At 49.5% G+C, this 16575-nt stretch overlaps 1 protein-coding gene across 9 annotated transcripts in view; it reads right to left on the bottom strand.

The window, feature by feature from the left end:
* Nucleotides 1-4831: 4831 nt before the first annotated feature.
* The window catches only part of FMNL2 (formin like 2), a 122924-nt gene continuing 111180 nt past the window's right edge, over nucleotides 4832-16575 (bottom strand). For 3 of the 9 annotated variants that reach the window (XM_064661739.1, XM_064661743.1, XM_064661747.1), the window contains 11 exons: nucleotides 16271-16395; nucleotides 15251-15453; nucleotides 13891-14125; nucleotides 13395-13463; nucleotides 13223-13303; nucleotides 12268-12397; nucleotides 12004-12167; nucleotides 11770-11871; nucleotides 11412-11510; nucleotides 10853-10976; nucleotides 4832-6702 (listed from right to left, as the gene is read on the bottom strand). In XM_064661739.1, the coding sequence (XP_064517809.1) occupies nucleotides 6596-6702; nucleotides 10853-10976; nucleotides 11412-11510; nucleotides 11770-11871; nucleotides 12004-12167; nucleotides 12268-12397; nucleotides 13223-13303; nucleotides 13395-13463; nucleotides 13891-14125; nucleotides 15251-15453; nucleotides 16271-16395 (1439 nt within the window). In that variant the 3' untranslated portion in view covers nucleotides 4832-6595. Of the gene's footprint in view, nucleotides 6703-7942; nucleotides 8037-8331; nucleotides 9338-10852; nucleotides 10977-11411; nucleotides 11511-11769; nucleotides 11872-12003; nucleotides 12168-12267; nucleotides 12398-13222; nucleotides 13304-13394; nucleotides 13464-13890; nucleotides 14126-15250; nucleotides 15454-16270; nucleotides 16396-16575 lie in introns of those variants that run through there. The other 6 variants (XM_064661741.1, XM_064661746.1, XM_064661744.1 and 3 more) reach the window with 5 other exon arrangements.

Genomic DNA, 16575 nt, shown 5'->3' with positions numbered 1-16575 from the left:
TTTCCTGGGATAATTTGGCATTTTTTCATGGAATTATTTGGGTTTTTTGCTGGGATGATTTGGAATTCTTTTCCCCTGGGATCATCTGGGATTCCTTTCCCAGGATGATTTGGAAGTTTTTCCTGGGATGATTTGGGGTTTTCTTGGGATGATTTGGGATATTTTCCTGGGGTGATTGGGGATTGGTTCCTGGGATCATCTGGGATTTTTCCTGGAATGTTTTGAGATTTTTTCTTGGTATCATCTTTTTTTTTTTTTCTTGGAATGATTTGGGTTTTTTTTCCTGGGATCATCTGGGATTTTTCCCAGGATTATTTGGGATGTCTCCTTTAATTATTTGGGTTTTTTTCCTGGGATAATTTGAGATTTTTTCCTGGGATAATTTGGGATATTTTTTCCTGGGATGATTTGGGATTTTTTTCCTGAAATTCTTTGGGATTTTTCCGGGGATCATCTGGGATTTTTCCCCGGGATTATTTGGGATGTTTCCTGGAATTATTTGGGTTTTTTTCCTGGGATGATTTGGGATTTTTTTCCTGGGATCATCTGGGATTTTTCCTGGGATAATTTGCGATATTTTCCTGGAATGGTTTGGGATTTTTTCCTGGGATAATTTTGGATCTTCCTTGGGATGATACATTTTATTTTCCTGGAATTATTTGGGATTTTTTTCCTGGAATTATTTGGGATTTTTCCGGGGATCATCTGGGATTTTTCCCGGGATTTTTTGGGATGTTTCCTTTAATTATTTGGGGTTTTTTCCTGGGATGATTTGGGATTTTTTTCCTGGAATGATTTGGGATTTTTTTCCTGGAATGATTTGGGTTTTTTTTCCTGGGATCATCTGGGATTTTTTTTTCCCGGTATGATTTGGGATTTTTCCTGGGATCTTCTGGGATTTTTTTCCTGGAATGATTTGGAATTTTTTTGTGGAATTATTTGGGGATTTTTTCCTGGGATCATCTGGGATTTTTCCCAGGATTACTTGGGATGTTTCCTGGAATAATTTGGTGTTTTTTCTTGGGATGATTTGGGATTTTTTTTTCTTGAGATCATCAGGGATTTTTTTTCCTGGGATAATTTGAGATTTTTTCCTGGAATTATTTGGGATTTTTTCCTGGGGTGATTTTGGATTTTTCCTGGGATCATGTGGGGTTTTTCCCAGGATTATTTGGGATCTTTCCTTTAATTATTTGGGTTTTTTTCCTGGACGATTTGGGATTTTTTTTCCTGGAATTATTTGGGATTTTTCCTGTAATCATCTGGGATTTTTTTCCCGAGATGATTTGGGATTTTCCTGGGATGATTTGGGATTTTATCCTGGGAGGACCTGGGGTTTTTCCTGGGATCATCTGGGATTTGGGATTTTTCCTGGGATAATTGGGCATTTTTTCCTGGTGTGATTTGGAATTTTTTCCCCTGGGTTCATCTGGGATTTTTCTCCCGGGATGATTTGGAAGTTTTTTCCTGGAATGATTTGGGGTTTTTTTCTGGAAATATTTGGGGTTTTTTCCTGGGATGATTTGGGATTTTCCTTGGGATGATTTGGGATATTTTTCTGGGGTGATTTAGGATTTTTTTCCTGGGATCATCTGGGATTTTTCCTGGAATTTTTTGAGATTTTTTTCTTGGTATCATCTGTTGTTTTTTTTCTTGGGATGATTTGGGATTTTTTTCCTGGGATGATTTCGGATTTTTCCTGGGATCATCTGGGATTTTTCCCAGGATTATTTGGGATGTCTCCTTTAATTATTTGGGGATTTTTCCTGGAATTATTTGGGATTTTTCCGGAGATCATTTCGCTTTTTTCCTCAGGATTATTTGGGATGTTTCCTGGAATTATTTGGGGTTTTTTTCCTGTGATGATTTGGGATTTTTTTTCCTGGGATCATCTGGGATTTTTCCTGGGATAATTTGCGATATTTTCCTGGAATAATTTGGGATTTTTTCCTGGAATTATTTGGGGTTTTTCCTGGAAATATTTGAGGTTTTATTCCCGGGATGATTTGGAATTTTTCCTGGGATCATCTGGAATTTTTCCTGGAATGTTTTGAGATTTTTTTCTTGGCATCATCTGGGATTTTTTTTTTTTCCTGGGGTGATTTGGGATTTTTTCCTGGGTTGATTTGGGATTTTTCCTGGGATCATCTGGGATTTTTCCCAGGATTATTTGGGATGTTTTATTTAATTATTTGGAATTTTTTCCTGGGATTGTTTGAGATTTTTTCCTGGGATCATCTGGGATTTTTTTCTTGGGGTAATTTGGGATTTTTTTTCCTGACATGAGTTGTGATTTTTTCCTGAGATGATTTGGGGGTTTCCTTGGGATCATGTGGGATATTGTCCTGGGATGATTTGGGATTTTTTTCCTGGAATGATTTGGCATTTTTTCGTGGAATTATTTGGGATTTTTTCCTGGGATCATCTGGGATTTTTCCTGGAATGTTTTGAGATTTTTTTCTTGGCATCATCTGGGATTTTTTTTTCTTGAGGTGATTTGGGATTTTTTTCCTGGGGTGATTTGGGATTTTTCCTGGGATCATCTGGGATTTTTCCCAGGATTATTTGGGATGTTTCCTTTAATTATTTGGGTTTTTTTCCTGGGATAATTTGAGATTTTTTCCTGGGATAATTTGGGATATTTTTTCCTGTGATGATTTGTGATTTTTTTCCTGGAATTATTTGGGATTTTTCCGGGGATCATCTGGGATTTTTCCCCAGAATTATTTTGATGTTTCCTGGAATTATTTGGGGTTTTTTCCTGCGATGATTTGCAATTTTTTCCTGGGATAATTTTGGATTTTCCTTGGGATGATATGAGGTTTTTTCCTGTAATTATTTGGGATTTTTTTCCTGGAATGATTTGGCATTTTTTCGTGGAATTATTTGGGATTTTTTCCTGGGATGATTTGGAATTTTTCCTGGGATCATCTGGGATTTTTTTTCATGGGATGATTTGGGATTTTTCCTGGAATGATTTGGGATTTTTCCTGGAATTATTTTGGGGGTTTTCCTGGAAATATTTGAGGTTTTATTCCCTGGATGATTTGGAATTTTTCCTGGGATCCTCTGGGATTTTTCCTGGAATATTTTGAGATTTTTTTCTTGGCATCATCTGGACTTTTTTTTTTCTTGGGGTGATTTGGGATTTTTCCTGGGATCATCTGGGATTTTTTCCAGAATTATTTGGGATGTTTCCTTTAATTATTTGGAATTTTTTCCTGGGATTGTTTGAGATTTTTTCCTGAGATCATCTGGGAATTTTTCTCCCGGGATGATTTGGAATATTTTTCCTGGAATGATTTGGCATTTTTTTCTGGAATTATTTGGGGTTTTTTCCTTTGACAATTTGGGATTTTTTTCCTGGGATGATATGGAATTTTTCCTGGGTTGGTTTGGCTTTTTTTTCCTGGAAATATTGGGGTTTTTCCCTGGGATGATTTGGGATTGTTCCCTGGGATCATCTGGGACTTTTTTTACCGGGATGATTTGGGATTTTTTCTGGATTGATTTGGGATTTTTTTCCTGGAAATATCTGGGATTTTTTCTTGGCATCATCTTGGATTTTTTTTTCCTGGGGTGATTTGGATTTTTTTTTCATGGAAATATTTGGGGTTTTTTCCTGGGATAATTTGGGATTTTTCCTTGGATCATGTGGAGTTTTTCCCAGGATTATTTGGGATGTTTCCTTTAAATATTTGGGGTTTTTTCCTGGGATGATTTGGGATTTTTTCCTGGAATGACTTGGCATTTTTCCATGGAATGATTTGGGGTTTTTTCCTGGGATGATTTGGGATTTTTCAGGAATGATTTGGGATTTTTTTCCTGGAATAATTTGGGTTTTTTTTTCCTGGGATCATCTGGGATTTTTCCCAGGATTATTTGGGATGTTTCCTTTAATTATTTGGGGATTTTTTTCTGGGATGGTTTGGGATTTTTTCCTGGGGTGATTTGGAATTTTTCCCGGGATGATTTGGGATTTATTTCCTGGGATCATCTTTTTTTTTCCCGGGATGTTTTGGGATTTTACCTGGGGTGATATGGGATTTTTCCTAGGATGATTTTGGATTTTCCTTGGGATATTATCCTGGAATCATCTGGGATTTTTCCCAGGATTATTTGGCATTTTTTCCTGGAATGATTTGGGTTTTTTTCCTGGAATGATTTGGCATTTTTTCTGCAGTTATTTGGGATTTTTTTCCTGGGATGATTTGGGATTTTTCCTGGGATCATGTGGAGTTTTCCCCAGGATTATTTGGGATGTTTCCTTTAATTATTTGGGGATTTTTCCTTGGGTGATTGAGATTTTTTTTCCTGGAATCATCTGGGATTTTTTTTCCCGGGATGATTCGGATGTTTTTTCCTGAAATGATTTGGGATTTTTTTTCCTGGAATTATTTGGGGGTTTTTTCCTGGGATGATTTGAGATTTTTTCCTGGGATCATCTGGGATTTTTTTCCTGGAATTATTTGGGGTTTTTTCCTGGGATGATTTGTGATGTTTCCTGGGATAATTTGGGATAATTTCCTGGGATCATTTGGAATTTTTTCCTGAGATGGTTTGGGATTTTTCCTGGGGGATTTGGCATTTTTCCCTGGCGTGATCAGTAATTTTCCTGGGATGATTTGGGATTTTTCCTGGGATCATCTGGAATTTCTTTTTCCCAGAGTAACAAGGAGTAAATTAATGCTGCAAATCACCTGGGGAATCATTTCCCTGTCCATCCCCCCAGAGCTGCCCCAACCTCCAGGAGTTCTCCTGTCCCACATCACCAGCAGGGAAAGGAAAAAAAAAGGGAAAATGCCCCAAAAAAAGCCGGTGAGGATTTGGCTGTAGTAGTGTAAATAGTTTATTGGATTTTATGGCAGGAACAGACCAGGAAAGGAACGTGAACTGCTTTAGAAAACACTCTAATCTTGCTAAGAAGCAGATCTATTACTAGAAAAATATTAAAGAGAACATGCCAGCCTGGAGAATTTTGGGTCTTTCGTTAAAAAAATACCTTTGAGCCGAAGAAGAGGAGATCTGGTGCTTGTACCCAACAATCTATCCCATTGAATTTAAAATTATCCCACTGCTTCTGATTCAAACATCTCCTTGAGACTGCCAGGGAGGCAAAGGAGGGGGTGGCATGTTCTCTTTAGTGGGTCAAGTGCTGTAAAATGCAAGGAATTGGCAGGTTTGAAAGTCCAAAATTCCTGTAAATAGGTCAACGTGGTAACTCTGAGCCCCAAACTGTCCATTTTAGTTAAATATAAAAACAAAAACTATAAGTTAAAATAACATTCAGATTGTATAGCACAGGCTTGATGCATTTATTTCCTTTTAAACAATATTTACAATATTACCCAGAGGCTAAAGGGGGGGGAGGGGGGGGATAAAAGAGAAGTGTAAAAACCATAAAAAACTGCACCAATTTTGTAGCAAAATATCTGTACATTTAAAAACAGATTATCATATAACTACACATTATCCAAGGGGGGGAAAGATTCCAGGGACCTTCACCAGTGGAGGGAGCACAACGGGAAAGGGCCAAGAAATTCCGTGGTTAAATACTATACAAGAAATTTTACAATGAACAGGGGGATGTGACGAGCCCAGGGGAGAAGCTGGAAGCAAAAAAGGGGTCTTGGAAAGGCCAAATCTCTCTCTTCAGTCCAGTTCTTCCCAGCTGAGAGGATCAAGGGGTTGGATTCCTCCTCCTGCTGCTCCGGGAGCTGGGGGTGCACGACGGGCCTAAAATGGCTCCTGTCCCTTTTTAGGCTTGGAAAAGCCATTCTGAACCTAAAACCTGCCCGGGATTTTAGGCTGGGCTTGTCTTTGGTGCCCAAAGGAGCCTCAGCAGGGAATGGGGTGGGATTGTCCCACAGAGCAGGGTTGGGCTGGTTCCCCAGTAAGAACTGGACTGAGGTGGTCCCAGAGCCTAATACTGATTACTGAGGTGTTAATTGGCTTAGTGCTAATTAATAAATAGCTGTTACTCCAGAGCTGTGAGCGCCGGCCGGGCCTCCCCCTCCCTGTCCTGGCCCCCAAAACCCCCCTGGCCTGGGGGTGACCTCGTTTGGTTCCTCTCCCTGGGATCGTGGATGTGTTGGGTTCCACATCCAGCTCCGGAGGTGCCCGGGGTGGGAAAAGGGCTGGGATTGTTATTCCTACAGAAAGCCCTTCAGTGTCTCCCTTTGGGATCAAACCCCAAGCCATAAGTGCAGCCGACACCCTGGGCACAGCACAGGGATCAGTTCAGAGCTGAGCATTCCAAAGCTGAGCACATCCCAGTATTCCCAGTTTCCAACCAGCGGAGAGAGACCAGTCGCCGAACTCCGCCCTCAGGCAGCCAAACCAACCCCCCAAACCAGCAGGAATTTTACATTTTGGTTCCGGACGCCGCGGGACGTGTCCGAGGACACCCCTCAGGCCGGGTCCCTCAGCCCGGGTCCCGGCGCTGTCCCTGGAGCAGGTCCTTCCATCTCAGGCACTTGGTGGCTCCGGGGCGGTTCCCAGCCGTTCCCGGGCCCGGCGGGTGGGTTTGGCCGTTCCCAAAGGCTCGCCGAGCACGGAGTGTCCGTGGCCGAGGCCCCCGGGAGCCCCCCCGGGCTCACATGGCCACGTCGGGGCCGTTGGGGCGCAGGCCGTGCTCGTCGAAGCGGCGGCGGACGCTCCTCCTCAGCGCGTCGGCCCGGCGGTACGGCTGGTTCCGAAGATCTGCGGGCAGGGAAGGGCCTGGTGAGCTGGTCCCGGGAAAACGGCCCCCCCGGACACGCACACGCACACACAGAGAGAGGCCAGACAAGGAAAGTCCTGCTGGAAGCCAATCAAAGCAGCTTGTGGAGGGCAGAGAAGGGGGTCGGCCCCGAGGGGAGCGGGGGCTGCCGTGCCCGACTACGCGCCCAAGCAGCGGGGTAATACTGGTGGGACCGGGTGGGACCGGGTGGGGTGGGAACATCCATCAGAGAGGCACCATCACCCCAAATCGGGGGGTTGATGTGTGCCCCAGTCCTCCAGAGCCCCCCTCATTCCCACAGCGGGATGAGGGAGATGTGCAACCCACAGTCCCGTGGGCCGTGTTTGGCCACAGCGGGAGGGAGCCCTGATCCCTGTATCCCCATTTATCATGGAATCATTCAGGTTGGCAAAGAGCTCTTAGATCAAGTCCAACCAGATTTAAAGGTGGGAAAAGCAGCTGGTGCTTGGGATGCTCCAGCTGCTGTCCTGCCCCTGGCTGGAGCAAAGCTTCCTCAGCCAAAGGGTGTGGAGTGGCCAAACCCCTCCCTCCTCATCCTCATCCTCCTCACCTGCAGCAAAGCCCAACCCACCCCACTGCTGGGGAGGTGAGAGCTCAGGAGGGAACACTGAGCATGGGATGGATGGATGGATGGGTGGATGGATGGATGGATGGAAGAGTGGGAAAGCTGATGGGCTGATGGATGCCTTGATGAAGCCCATTCCATGTGCCACGTGTGTTACCTGTGCAACCACAACACAACCAGCACATGGATGCCCTGAAGACTATTCCAGATAAAATATTTCTCTGCTGGCCAACAAATTTGTGTTGGATTGGGCAAACCCTCCCTCAGATTTCCTGGATAATTGGGTCAGGGTCACACACAACTCCCCAGCTTCTCAGCTCTGCCCCTGGAGCTGCTGGTTGAGCACCTCATCCCCTATTTCGTGGTCTGGGGGCAGCAGAACCTCCAGGGAGCTGTGGGGCTACAAAACCCGAGGACAAGACTATTTTGGGCTGAACTTGAAGAGAAATGGCCAAAACGGTGTGAAGATGGTCACCAGCCAATGGCCTGTGGAGCCCCTGCACCTCCAAGGGTGAAAATCAAGGGTCTGGGTCTCCACAGGCCTGGAGGGTCTCACCAGTATTAGCTCAGCCACATCTACCACCAGCTCCTGGCAGACAGAGAGAGGAGGAAGCCAAGTAAAAAGTGATGCTTGCCAGCTCTGGGTATCCTCCACCACCGGGGTGCTAGAAGAAATCCTTACCCTCGAGTGAACATTGGGAAATTTAGTGATATTATTCTTCTTTAGGGCTAAACAGAAAAAAAAAAACAAAACAAAAAAAACAAACAAAAACAAAACAGAACACAAAATGATGGTTAAGTAAAAAAATGGGATGGAAAATGAAGAGCAAGTCAAGTCAGCAAAGTTCAAACCTCCCAGGCGGGGCGACCACAGAGCAAGAGGGTGAGGCCAAGGCTGTGAGGGGTTAGACAGGGGCAGGAGGGACAGGAGGCCTCCTGGCCTCTCCCCACCCCAATTCCAAGCTGCTTTGAAGGCTGGCTCCAGGAAGAGAACACGGCAGCGGACTCGGAGAGCAAAGACCCGTCGAGTGATTAGTTGGATTTATTGCAGCATTAATTAAAGTACACAGGGAAGGGGGAAACACTGTTGGCTTCTTAAGCTGCTGGGGCCTTAATGCAAGACAACAGTGCTGAGACATGCAGGGTTAGAGACACCCTTCCTACATGGACACCACGGTGGGAATCGCTCAGTTCCACGTCAGCCTTTCCAGCGGCACCATCTCGGCGGTTCTGGCCCATATTTAAGTGTTTCCCCAGCCCTGCTCCTCTTTCCCCCAGTCCCAGCACTGCACAGTCCAGCTGAACTGGTTCATGCTCAGGGAAGATTCCTGCTTTTCCTTAACCAAAGCTGACGTGGAACTGAAGGAGTTAAACGTGGACGTGACCGATGAGCAGAGATTTCCCCCCGCCGCTTCCACCTCGTGTCTCACGTGCAGCCAACATGCAGGAGCTGGTTAGGAATCTAACCCCAGCCACGGGTGTTAGCCCAGGCAGCCCTCCCCAGCCAGAAGCCACCCCCAGGGATGTCCCCTAGTCCATGCAGCCCGGAATTCCACCGAGGCATCACATGCACGGCACACGAAGGTGTGCGGGCCACGGGGGTGACATAGAAAAGCCAAGTGAACGTCACTTCTTGGCTTCATTTGGTCTCCTCAGCCCTTGGACTGCAGGAAACTCGCCCCAGTGACTGCCACCACTTGCTGTTCTATGGCACTGGAACACAGGGATGGCCAGAAGTCGGTGGGATGGAACGAGAAGTTATGGAGACACGGGACGTGCAACGGAGGTGACACCACGAGAACGTCGGGTGACGCCGGACACCACTAAACACTCAACATTCACATGTCCTGGCTGAGATCTGCACAAAGGGGGGGGACACAACAAATCTACAGCCACCTTCCTGTTTTCTAAGAGCGTCAGGTGTGAGAGAGGAATAGTTTAGTAATGGAATTCCTCCGTGACAACGGGGTCGCAGAAGAACCGAGAGCCGCGCTTGGCGCTCCGGGCGGTGAACGGCACCGTCTTCAGCACTGCATGGGAACAACAACAGCCAGACACACAAACCAACGTCAGCAGGGCTCCAGGGCATTAGTGCAGGGTTAGTGCTCCACCAGGGATGGCCAGGGACACTCTGACACGGGCCAACAGCTCCCTGAAAGCTGCTCCTCAGCGGGCTTTGGACGCGGCAGCGGAAAGGATCGAGGAAGGATTTAATCGGCTCGTGGAATTCCAGAATGGTTTGGGTTGGAAGGGACTTAAAATTCATCTCATCCCACCCTCTGGACACCTTCCACTAGAGCAAGTCACTCTAAGCCCTGTCCAACCTGGCTTGAACACTCCCAGGGACAGGGAGCTCCATGATTTCCAGGGATAAGGAGGTGACCTCAGTTCTACCTGACTCCCTGTGCCTGACCTTCACCACTCCATGGCTCGAGCCACCCCCACAATGGGAAATGCCAGCTAATCCATGGCTCGAGCCACCCCCATCACGGGAAATGCCAGGCACGAGGGCACAGGAAATGTTTGAGTTGAAATGTCTCATCTGGCACCCCCTCCACTGGATGCCTTTTCCATGGGGAAGGGCATCTGCCACACAGTGTTTCTCCCCCGGAGCAGCAGAACCACTTTCCCAACCCAACAAGCTCCCAGGAGTCTGGAGGAGCTGGAGAAGCGCTGACAGATTGGATATTACTGCCAGCCTGCCCTTTACATCCAGAATATTATCTCAGGAAGCCATTAATCAAGGTTAAAAGGAGCTGGGAGAGCTTCACACTCGTCAGCCCTGTCCTGTGGCTGGGCAAAAACTCCCTGGCTTTCCTTAGTGACTGGTAAAACAGCTCCTGCCCCTCTGCAGCAAAAACTTCCAGGAGCAGTAGGAAAAGATCTTTTTTGAGTTTCTGTGCAAGGAAACACAGGATTGTAGAGTTACTGAAGTGTTAAATCGTGTGCACAACGTGCAGAAAACTCCAAGTACTGCCAAATCAGAGCAGTTGGACTGGTTAAAAATGGTTTAATTTCCCGGCAAAATGCAGTTTTAGGTGGTTTTTTCTATTGGCAAGTAGTGGCACCCAAGTCCTGCCTGTGCCTGGTTGCACCAGGGGGTGTGTCCCTCCCTCAGGGACCAGCCCAGACTCTGCCTGAGCAGGGACCAGGAGCAGTTTGGGGTCATGGATCCCTGGTTTGATCAAGTGATTTGCTGTAACTCTGCAGTCCCTGTTAGAACATTTGCCTGAAAGTGGAGGCTCTTCATCACGTTAAACACCCGTCACCTGGGGGGGAAAAGGGTTCTGGGACAGATCTGCAGGGCAAGCACATCCCAGTGAGAGAACTCTGGGATCAGGCACTCCCTGGCTGCTCTAAAGCCCCGGGAATGTCCCCACACCTGGAGGAGAAGGACTAAGACACTGAGCAGAGCCTCCAGGAACCAACACCCTCAGCTCTGCTGCGGCTTTGAGGAGGACACGGAGCCCTTGCAGCAGCTCCTGGGCAGCTCCCAGAGCTGTTCCCTGTGGGAGGGCCCTGGTTCCCCCCGGGAGGAGGGTTACCTGTGATGATGTCCTCGATGGCCCCGTCCTTGCCCTCGTACACGTGCCGGTTGTCCTTGACCTGCCGCCGCCGCAGCTCCGCGATCAGCTCCTGCTGCTGCCGCTTCGTCTTGTGGGAGGGGGACTGCAAACGAGGAGAGCGGTTGGAGGGACAGACCTCCTGCTCTCCTGCCTCTGCCCCGACCTCACACACCGATTTGGTGGCAACCAGCACACAGAACTGCCCCTTTCCCCCCCATTTTCCAAGGCTGGAACACCCTCATGTGTCCACTAGTGACTCACATCCCAGGGAGAAGCCAGAGAAGGAGAACATTTAACTCCTGGACACGTGGAAAAGACAACTTCCCACTTAGCTTTCCTTAATTTTTCAGACTTCCAAAGCAGTAGAAGCACAAACTTTCCCAGCTTATCCCAGCTCTTTCCACATAAGGAGGAAACTTCCAGAGACTATTTCCAGGCAACTACAAATTGGGCAACTGAATTCCTTCCCCCCTCCAGAGCGGAGGTTTCTGAAGCACCAGGAACATGATCCCACCTGGGAGGTGGATCTGGGCCATACCTTTTGGTCCTGCTGCTCCATCAACGCTTCCTGCTCCATGAGTTTTTCCATTAAGGCCTGTTCCTGCTTTTTCCTCAGCTCATTCTCTTCTTCTGCTTGCTATTTATGGGAAAAAACCAGAGGTTAGAGCTTCCAGGGGAGACTGGGATCCTAAACAGTGCCAGGGAGGAATGTCAGCAGGTGCTACTGAGGGGAGGGCAAGGGAGGGGAAGAGGAGGAAGAGGAAGAAGAGGAGGAGGAGGAGGAAGAAGAAACGGGGAAGGGGGAAAGGGGAAAAAGGAAAAGGGAGAGGAGAAAGGAGAAGGAGGAGAAGGAGGAAGAGGAGAAGGAAGAGGAGGAGAAGGAAGCTCCTGCTTACCTTGTAGGCCTTCACAAACCGGACAAACACTGGGAAGAAGACCGAGGGGGGAGTTGTCTTGGGATTCTCCCCAAAGTACTTCACAGCATCATCAAAGGCATCCTGCAACAGGCAGAGATTTACTGCACTGCCCAAGGTCACCTCCCCATTCCCACTGTGCATTCCATGGATACAGAGCACATCCTGTGGGGAGAGCTCACACCCTCCTGCCAAACCCCGAGGAATGAGAGGTACCTGGGCTATTTTGGCGTCGTCCTGCAGCTTCTTGAGCTTGCCCTCGTTGTTCTGGATGAAGTCCTTGAGCATGGTGTTGTGGTCGTGCATGGTGTACTCGCGCTTCGTCAGCTCCAGGCCCCGCTGCAGCTCCTTCACGTCCAACAGCACGTTCTCCAGGGACACTGGGAACGGGACAGAGGTTGCAACCCATGGCCCAGGGGGTTCCCTGCCCAGAACAGCCACCCCTGGGGGGTGGAGGAGGCTGAGGGAGAGTCACAGTACCTGCTGCTGCCTTCTCCACGTAGTGCAGCTCGTTGTAGAAGAGGGACACGTGCTGGTACTTCTCCTTGACCACGTTGGAGATGTAGTGCAGCAGCGTCTGCTTCCGGTCTGTCGACTTGGTTTCCAGGAGCTGTGGGCAACAGGCCAGGAGATGGAGCAGCAGGTTCCAAGCAAAGAGACCCACCGGTGCTTCTCCATCATGGTTTTCCATGCTGGGAAGCACCAGCTGAGTCCCTCAGCAGCCACTCAGCCTGGACATCACTGTCCTCGGGTCACCACAACCCCGTGGAACATTCCAGGATGGAGTCTGGAAAGCTGGAAAAGGACCTGGGGGTGCTGAACACGAGCCCAGGTGTGCCCAGGTGGGAAATATCACCTGGGCTGTGCCAGCCCTGGTGTGTGATAGCCCCAGTGCCCGTCCCACCTTCAGTGCTGGGGCAGTTCTGGGACCTCGGACAGGACACGGAGGGGCTGGAGCGTGTGCAGGGAAGGGAAGGGAGTTGGGAAGGGGCTGGAGCAGCAGGAGGGGCTGAGGGAGCTGAGGGGCTCAGCCTGGAGAAAAGGAGGCTCAGGGGGGACCTTCTGGCTCTGCAACCCCCTGACAGGAGGGGGAAGCCGGGGGGGGTCGGGCTCTGCTCCCAGGGAACAAGGGACAGGAGGAGAGGGAACGGCCTCAGGCTGTGCCAGGGAAGAGTCACGTTGGATACTGGGGACAATTTCTTCCTGGAAAGGGTGGTCAGGCATTGGAAGGGGCTGCCCAAGGAGGTGGTGGAGTCCCCATCCTTAGAGGGATTTAAAATCCATGCAGATGTGGCACTTGGGGACGGGGTCAGTGGTGGCCTGGGCAGTGCTGGGTTGAGGGCTGGACTCAATGCTCTCATGGCTTTTCCAACCTAAATGACCCTACAACCCCAATTCCCACCTGGTCCCACCACACACCTCTTGCTTTACTTACCAGGTCTAAACTCTGCAGCTTGAACCCATAGACAGCCCCTCGTTTGCTGCTGTTCATGTAGTTCCCAAGAGCCAGGATTATCTGCCAGGAGGAAACAAGCAGGGCATGAATTTTCAGGACAAGTGCCCAGGGCTTTAAAAACCCCCAGAAGCAGAGCTGGTGTCAGACCTACCTCCAGTATTTTCTTAAGCTTTTGGGATGACTTTATGGAGACAGAGGCAGCGATTATGGCGTGGAGTTGCTGCAGACAAACACAGGAAGGGCTTGGTTAATGCAAGTCCCACCAGGAGTTAAATGAGCATCTAATCACATCCTGAAAAAATCCTCTTATTTTTCATCCACACCAGGGGCCTGAGCATGGATGTCCCCCTATTTTGGAGCCAGGCTGGGAGAGCTGGGGGGGTTCACCTGGAGGAGAGAAGGATCCAAGGACAGCTGAGAGCCCCTGGCAGGGCCTAAAGGGGCTCCAGGAGAGCTGGAGAGGGACTGGGGACAAGGGATGGAGGGACAGGACACAGGGAATGGCTTCCCACTGCCAGAGGGCAGGGCTAGATGGGATATTGGGAAGGAATTGCTGGCTGGGAGGGTGGGGAGGCCCTGGCACAGGTTGGGCTAGCACTTGGCTCGGTGACCCCCAGCTCAGGATATTCCCGGATTCCACGGCTCACCGGGGTCAGCATCTGGATGCTCTCGGCGAAGTTGCCGATGAAGGCCATGATGGTCATTTTCTGCATGAGCCTCTCGATCTTGCTGAACTGCATCATGAACCGGTCCTCGTCCGACAGGTTCTCGATGGGTTTCCGCTCCCGCTCGTACAGACGCAGCACCTTCACCTCGTTCTCCGTGGGCAGGAACCGCATCAGGCACTCCACAAAATCCACCGGCAGCGTCTTCAGGTCAAACCTGCGGCACAACGCCAGGAGAAGAGCTCAAGGACAGCCTGGACGGGGCTTGGAGCAAGCTGGGATAGGGGAAGGTGTCCCTGCCCATGGCAGGGGGTGGCACTGGAGGATCCTTAAGGTCCCTTCCAACCCAAACCAGGCTGGGATTCAGCCCTACATGAGTCTGAGTCAGCAGAGAAGAAGCTGTGAAGTTCTTCCTGCCCTGCACCTGAAGCTCCCTGCACATGGAGATGGGAACAGGTTATTGGGCTGATGGGAATGGTGCTGCTGGACACTCTACTTCCCATTCCAAAGATATGTGGCCATCACCTACATCCCTCCATGGCCACAGCTCTTTTTTGTAAGAGAAAACAGGTGGGGAAGAGCAAATATTTTTATTTAATTGGAGTAGAGCCCTGTAAAGTCCAACAACTGAACCTGCCTCGATGTGGGGCAGGTTTGGGTCACCCTCCAGCCCAAAGGTAACGCTTTTGATCCACATTTTTAGGATATTCCTTACTGGAGGAATGGGAGATGTTTGTCATGGCCATGAGGAGCATGGAGCGTGGATGGATTTGGGATCAGCCCCAAGGAGCAGCTGCACCTGCACTCAGTCCCCAGGAGCAGGGAAGGGTCTGGATCGGGGTGGGATGGGGCACAGACAAGTCCCATGGACACCCACATTTGGCACTGCCTGAGGCCACCACACAAACCTAATTCCATACAAAATCTCTTCCAGCACCTGGACTAAACTCATCCTTTACGGAGCAAACCAAGAGAGTTCCCTCTTCCTGATTCTCTGCCTTTTGGGTGCTCACTGGAACAGAAAATATTGTGGAACCAGAGGGAGAGCTGCAATGGCAAACTACAGGAGATAGGATATGGATCCACTGTCCTGTGCACAGACAGGAATTAGCTGCTTTAACAACAGAAGTGTTAATTTGTTAAGTCTCAGCAGTGATTCAGAGACACAGAACTGCCAGGTTTTCACTTGAGTTCAAGGCAATCTGATTTCTGGGAATTCAGAACCATTCCCTCCTCACCCCTGGATATTTTCCAGAGACATCAACTGCCAATTCCAACCCTTTCCACCGACTAAACCCCCAGTAAATCTCAGGGTTTCTTGGCTGGCCAGTGTTTCACTTACACGTGGATGGCCTTGCAGATCTCGTCCGCCGTCTTCCCGGCTTTCCGGAGAGTTATGGCCAGATTCTTGGCCCTGTTGGCATCCAGCAACGTGACCTTGTTGGAGCCTTTCTGGGTGATCTTCTGCTTGCTGGAGGTCAGATCAATGGCTGGGCCCTGGGCCTTTGTCTTGAAGATTTCTTCAAATTCATCCACGTTTAGATCCTAAAAAGGAAAGGAAATGATTTATCCCTCCCACAGGGAGCACTGAACCCAGTCCCTAATCCTGGGCCAGAGCTGCAGGGAAAGGGGCTGAGACTGGAGCAGAGTATCATGGAATGGGTTGGGATGGAAAGGATCTTAAAGCTCATCCATTCCCACCCCCTGCCATGGGCAGGGACACCTTTCACTAGCCCAGATTGCTCCAAACCCCATCCAACCTGGACTCAAAATTCAGAATATTTCCATCAGAGATGGAAGGAACACTTGCTCCTGAGCTAGTGATCAGGAATCTGTCCAGAGTCCAGAAATCCAGCCCCAACAGCCCTTCAGATGTTCTAAAGTTCAGGAAAATATTGACGTTAGCGCTCGTGCTTTATCCAGCCCACAGGGAGCATCCAGGACCTGGATGAGCCCTTTGCCAAGGTCACAGCCATGGTCTATCCCTGGGAAGACCTTCTCACTGTCCAATTCCCTGGCAGGAGGGGGGAGCTGGAGGGGAGGTTGGGCTCTGCTCCCAGGGAACAAGGGACAGGAGGAGAGGGAACGGCCTCAGGCTCTGCCAGAGGAGGCTCAGGTTGGACATCAGGAGGAATTTCTCATGGAAAGGGTGGTCAGGCCTTGGAAAGGGCTGCCCAGGGAGGTTTGGAGTCCCCAGCCCTGGAAGGATTTAAAATCCATGTGGATGTGGCACTTGGGGACAGGGGTCAGGGGTGGCCTTGGCCGTGCTGGGGGATGGTTGGACTCAGTGATCTAAGAGGGCTTTTCCCACCCATTCCATGTCTCCCTCGTGGCCAGAGAGGCCCGGGAGCAGCGGGGGTACCTCGAGGATCCTCTCGTCGTCGATCTCGTTGAAGACGGTGCCGTTGATCTGGTTGGGCTTCAGGGCCACCCAGTTGAACACGGGCATGCGGAACTTGGTCTTGATGGGCTTCTTGATCTTCACAGCTGCACACAGGGCAGAGGAAACCACAGATCCCTGAGGGACTGCCTGCAGAACACCCCACATTCCCAGAGGGCAGCTCTCCAGCTGGCATTTCAGCACTGGAGAACAGGCCAGAGTTGAATTATCCCACTGGAATCCTGGAAAGGTGTCACTACCTCGAGAGGCCAACGGTGGCACCCAGC

The sequence above is a fragment of the Pseudopipra pipra genome, chromosome 7 (genome assembly GCF_036250125.1).
Source record: "Pseudopipra pipra isolate bDixPip1 chromosome 7, bDixPip1.hap1, whole genome shotgun sequence".
Taxonomy (NCBI): domain Eukaryota; kingdom Metazoa; phylum Chordata; class Aves; order Passeriformes; family Pipridae; genus Pseudopipra; species Pseudopipra pipra.
Note: the sequence above shows the minus strand (reverse complement) of the source record. Positions and strands in the feature narration are given on the sequence as shown.